The sequence below is a fragment of the Gekko japonicus genome, unplaced genomic scaffold, assembly GCF_001447785.1.
Source record: "Gekko japonicus isolate JY-2015 unplaced genomic scaffold, Gekko_japonicus_V1.1 scaffold157, whole genome shotgun sequence".
Taxonomy (NCBI): Eukaryota; Metazoa; Chordata; class Lepidosauria; order Squamata; family Gekkonidae; genus Gekko; species Gekko japonicus.
Window position 1 is genome coordinate 1,354,416 of NW_015168051.1, and position 6,111 is coordinate 1,360,526.

The 6,111-nt window shown below is 44.7% G+C and overlaps 1 protein-coding gene across 1 annotated transcript in view; it reads right to left on the reverse strand.

Annotated features, from left to right (window-relative positions):
• The window catches only part of AFG3L2 (AFG3-like AAA ATPase 2), a 34,549-nt gene extending 29,257 nt beyond the window's left edge, over nt 1-5,292 (reverse strand). Inside the window, exons 1-2 of the mRNA XM_015414374.1 lie at nt 5,084-5,292; nt 3,361-3,460 (exon numbers count right to left, since the gene is read on the reverse strand). Of these exons, the coding sequence (XP_015269860.1) occupies nt 3,361-3,460; nt 5,084-5,221 (238 nt within the window). The 5' untranslated portion in view covers nt 5,222-5,292. The remainder of the gene's footprint in view (nt 1-3,360; nt 3,461-5,083) is intronic.
• Between the last annotated feature and the right edge of the window lie 819 nt (nt 5,293-6,111).

Genomic DNA, 6,111 nt, shown 5'->3' on the forward strand with positions numbered 1-6,111 from the left:
CTATTATGAATATAGCTTCTTTCAAATAGGAATTTTGATAAAGACTGCGAAACGAACTCTGCAAACTCGAGATGTTCGTCATGTACTGATTTCATCTGTGGAATAAAGAAGACAATTGGGATTTAAAACATCATGGAAATGTCTTCAGTTTACTGTCATAATTCTGTAAACTTATGAACATACAGCAGCATTCCTTTGCAATATTGTTCATTTAGATTCCTGTGCCCTTTTTGCCTTTTTGTATCACAAAGAGCTGTCACCATGGCACCCGCCCCTCCAGCAAAGAAAACAGAGCAGACAGTCGGTACTGACCATGCCAGTACTGCCTTTCTTCAGAAATCTGGATCACATGCATCCTGGGGCTGAGAAGCAGATTTTTCCAGCCTTCCACAAGTGCTCCCTGAGAATGCTCAAAAGGTGAGGCAGGGGGTGGGGGATCTGTCTGGACAAAACCCCGACTGCAACATGGGAGACTGCAGTGAGGAGGAGGAAGGGACAGAATTACACATCATGACAACACGCTGCTGGCACAAGAGGAATGATGTTGTCCACCTTCACAGCTCCTCTAGTGCCTTTCTGATACTCACAGGGAACTGGTGAAACAAGGGAAAGATCCCAACAGCTCCTCCCACAGGTGGTACAAAAAGCTTCTCTGTACCTTTTGTTTCTCCTTCTAATAGTATCCAAACCCATGCCTCAATTTTTGGGAAGGAAGGAAGGAGAAGGTGCAGACTTTTTTCTCATCAGGGAAAGGAGGAACGATATTCTCTGGGTCCAACAACATATGGTTTTGAAAAGGGATTCTTGATGCAAGGCCCTACACAAATGGGCAGGGCACCATTTTCTATGTGGCTTGGACCAGTTTTGCACATGGAAAGGGATCTTGTGGCTCAAAGGAAAGAGAAAGTGGGAAAGAAAAAAAGATCTTGCATATGTCTTGTCATCAACTCAATGAGGTGGTCAGAAAAAGGACATCTGAGGCTCTGGAACCCAAATAGATGGCGGGGATACAAGGGAGGAGAAATTAATTTCCGCATATTATTCCACAGCCACGTCTGTCTGCTGACTATTCAAATTTAGTAAATATTCAAAGAATTACAGGACTTCAGAAGAAGGCAATATCAGCCTCCTCTCTTTAGGTAACTTTCCACACATGCAGCTCCATAGGGCAGAAGGAGATATTTTCTAAGATTAAAAAGTAAAACATAAATCAGCCAGGACTTCTAATTACTTCTTTAGACTACTTATACCCTGCCTATTTACAAATAAATACTAAAGACAGCTTACAATATTAAAACCATATGAAATAGTAAAGGACCTTGCAGCACACTGGCAGCCAACACAGTTGTACTTGCAACTGCCAACCCCTGTAAACACTCTGCCTGCTCTTATCCAGCTAAGCTACCTTCAAAATCAGCTCCATGTAGAGACCTGAATATTTAAGCCTTACCCTAAGGGCACCATATGGGAGGCCCATTGATTTCAGCTATTTAAGTTTCCCAGTCTGCTCCACTGTTCTATGGTATCAGACATCTGTGACAAATACAGTGCATATTTCATGAAGTTACAGCAGCACAGGCAAAACACACTCAAAATGTTACTGATTTTGTGTAAAAAGCATTATGGTCTGCAGATCATAATTCTCCATAACCTATCCAGATTTAGTTAACACTCTAATTCTTGTCGTCAACAACACCAGCTCCACAATAGGAAGATCCACAATAGGAAGATCCTATAGTGAAAAGATCCTCTTTTCAGTGTTACCAGACAGCAATAATTACCTTTTGGAGGTTGGGAGAAGAGTCTTCTGTAAGCAGCAATCACATTTACAAGGATATTATTTCGGTTTGTAGGAACCTGGGAAGCAACTTGGTCATGAAGCTGAAAAATTAAGAATAATCTCATTAAGACTAATGAACCTGCCTGGTACCCTTAGATATATACTATCCTAAAGTTCAACGTTAACATTAGCATTTGTAATCACATATACACCAAATAAACATAAACAATTTCACATATGCATGGACTGGTATCGGTAATCTCCATTTCGTTGTATCTGAATAAGTGTGCATGCACACGAAAGCTTACACCTTGAAAAAAACTTTGTTGGTCTTAAAAGTGCCACTGGACTCAACCTTTCTTTAATATCACCTATAGTTTGGGAAACATTAAGACTTATATAGAACCCTGACCATGAAACACCTCATGGAATGGAACAGACAAATAAACTGGATTTCATTATTACTCATTATTCACAAGATATTTTTGGACCAATCAAACTCTGTGGGGAAGCAGCTAGTAAAGCTTACAGCTCACGACTGCACTATGGGGCTCTGGCACAAGGCAATGTAACTGCAAGGCCCAGTCTTGCACAGTGAAAGACTAGCTATTTAATGAAATTCATCTGACTGTAGCCCTGCCCTCACACCAAAATGATGCAAGAACCCATTTTACAGCACCTGCTGTATTTATTTATTTAGCACATTTACATATCACCCTTTCACCATGGAGCTCAGTGCAGCATACTCAGTCCTTCTGTTTTTTTCCTTACAACAATCCTATGAGATAGGTTAGGCTGAGAGAGAGTGTGACTGGCTCAAGGTCATCCAATGGGCCTCAGGAAACCCACGCCCCCCGTCTGCTGACTATTCAAATTTAGTAAATATTCAAAGAATTACAGGACTTCAGAAGAAGGCAATATCAGCCTCCTCTCTTTAGGTAACTTTCCACACATGCAGCTCCATAGGGCAGAAGGAGATATTTTCTAAGATTAAAAAGTAAAACATAAATCAGCCAGGACTTCTAATTACTTCTTTAGACTACTTATACCCTGCCTATTTACAAATAAATACTAAAGACAGCTTACAATATTAAAACCATATGAAATAGTAAAGGACCTTGCAGCACACTGGCAGCCAACACAGTTGTACTTGCAACTGCCAACCCCTGTAAACACTCTGTCTGCTCTTATCCAGCTAAGCTACCTTCAAAATCAGCTCCATGTAGAGACCTGAATATTTAAGCCTTACCCTAAGGGCACCATATGGGAGGCCCATTGATTTCAGCTATTTAAGTTTCCCAGTCTGCTCCACTGTTCTATGGTATCAGACATCTGTGACAAATACAGTGCATATTTCATGAAGTTACAGCAGCACAGGCAAAACACACTCAAAATGTTACTGATTTTGTGTAAAAAGCATTATGGTCTGCAGATCATAATTCTCCATAACCTATCCAGATTTAGTTAACACTCTAATTCTTGTCGTCAACAACACCAGCTCCACAATAGGAAGATCCACAATAGGAAGATCCTATAGTGAAAAGATCCTCTTTTCAGTGTTACCAGACAGCAATAATTACCTTTTGGAGGTTGGGAGAAGAGTCTTCTGTAAGCAGCAATCACATTTACAAGGATATTATTTCGGTTTGTAGGAACCTGGGAAGCAACTTGGTCATGAAGCTGAAAAATTAAGAATAATCTCATTAAGACTAATGAACCTGCCTGGTACCCTTAGATATATACTATCCTAAAGTTCAACGTTAACATTAGCATTTGTAATCACATATACACCAAATAAACATAAACAATTTCACATATGCATGGACTGGTATCGGTAATCTCCATTTCGTTGTATCTGAATAAGTGTGCATGCACACGAAAGCTTACACCTTGAAAAAAACTTTGTTGGTCTTAAAAGTGCCACTGGACTCAACCTTTCTTTAATATCACCTATAGTTTGGGAAACATTAAGACTTATATAGAACCCTGACCATGAAACACCTCATGGAATGGAACAGACAAATAAACTGGATTTCATTATTACTCATTATTCACAAGATATTTTTGGACCAATCAAACTCTGTGGGGAAGCAGCTAGTAAAGCTTACAGCTCACGACTGCACTATGGGGCTCTGGCACAAGGCACTGTAACTGCAAGGCTCAGTCTTGCACAGTGAAAGACTAGCTATTTAATGAAATTCATCTGACTGTAGCCCTGCCCTCACACCAATATGATGCAAGAACCCATTTTACAGCACCTGCTGTATTTATTTATTTAGCACATTTACATATCACCCTTTCACCATGGAGCTCAGTGCAGCATACTCAGTCCTTCTGTTTTTTTCCTTACAACAATCCTATGAGATAGGTTAGGCTGAGAGAGAGTGTGACTGGCCCAAGGTCATCCAATGGGCCTCAGGAAACCCACGCCCCCCAGATCCTAGCCTTCCATTCTAACCAGTACACCATATTGTACCATCATTCAACCTTCTGAGGAATGAACAATTCTCTCCCAGCTACAACATACTCATGACATGCAACGCCAACTCAGAATGTCATAATGGTTAAGGCACAACTAAAGATGGCTTTTGTAATTTTAAGTATACACTCTTGCTTAAGAACATGCGGTGTCTTGCAAAGTCAGATGACAGCCCATCGAGTACAGCCTCCTTTGCAAGAATCTCATCTAACCAGACATCTAGTGGTAGGCCCTGCACAGTAGGCTTGGGATTACAGTGTGCAGTTTCCAAAAAGATACAGGATAAAGAGATGCCGCTTTCCTCTCCTTAGTTTGATAAACAGCAACTTAGTATCAGCTAACCTGCCATACCAACCCCTTCGCTCACTTCAGTTTCCCGTTTGTTTACACACTACAGGAGCCAATCAGGAGCTGAAAGAGAACCTACATACCAAGTAGGAACCAGGAAGAGCCTGGACGAAATGTCCCCTCTTCCTTCCGTTTACCCGGTGGCCTCAGCCCAGCCCCTCTCTCTCAGACTCACCATCCGTAAAACGGAAACGGCAGCAGGCCTTCACCTTACCGGGGCTATTGCAAAGGTTACAGCAAGGCAGCGTATGCGAGCTGCTCTGAGCACTGGAAAGCAAACAGCAAGCATTTATCAGCGTCCTCTTCCTGGGATCCGTGCTTTCAACCTCTGGCGGGGAAATTAGCCCAAACCACAGAGGCCTTTCTCGAGCAGCTCGCTGTGCGCTCGGGCGGGCCGTTAAGCCCTTCCCATGACCCGGGGCGGGAGCTGGCACCCCCCCCCCCCGGCCCGGTCCTCGCCGGGATACGGCACTCACCAGCCTCGGGCAGGGCGAAGGCGCCGTCAAGCTCCGGCTCCAAAGTAACTGTTGCTGCTGCTGAGCTCCGGGAAGGCCGCCGGGGGGGAGGCGGCGGCGGCGGCACCCCCGCGACAGCCACAGGTAGCGATGGGCCATGGCCAAGCCAACGGGACCCCTGCGCCTCGCCCAGCCTCCCCCGCGCACACATGCAGCCACACTAGGCCCCGCCTTCGGCGTCGCGTGTGACGTCGCCCCGTAACCCCACGCGGTCCACGTGCCCCCGGCTTCCTTTTCCTTTATTGGCTGTAAATAGGCTGTTGTCCCGCCTCCCTTACTTAAAAATGAGAGTTGTTCAATTCGAGGTTTCGACTGGTTCTTCAACAAGGCGGCGACAATTTCTTCATCATGCAGTTAAAATTTAAAAATGAAAAATAAAACGACGACTTGCCCGGAGAGCGATACATACAGCTGCAGCCTATGCCCAGCCCTTGTGCGCTAGTTGCAAGCCGCCCCGAGGGACTTAAGTGCCCGCGATCGGAGGGGGTTTATATGGGACGTACTAAAACGAAGGACAGCGATTGCGCATAGGGAATACATGAGTACCCATAGAGAATAATGGAGAGGAGGCTTGCCCAGAGGGGATAGTGCAGTACATAATTGCCGATAGCGAATCCATGACTGCCCATAGGGAATAATGGAGAACATAATTGCCAATAGAGAATCCATGACTGCCCAAAAGGAATAACGGAGAGGACTGAGAGTGTGACGCTCGGACATCACACGCGAGAGGTCATTCTGGCTCCCCCAGCTCTCGTTAAGGGCTCTTTAAACAGTTATGGCTGCCGTGGCGGTGGCAGCTGCAACGGCAGTGGGGGGGCGGGGGGCGGCACAAAACGTTCTCCCGGTTCCCGAGCCCCGGGGTGGTGGTCTTGGGCTCCTAGGGGCAAATTCCACCACTTGCGTGTGATGTCCGAAACGTTCCCCACCTCCTTGATCTATCCGAAGGAAATTGAAACATCTACCTGTAATGTATTCAGATGCTGCCA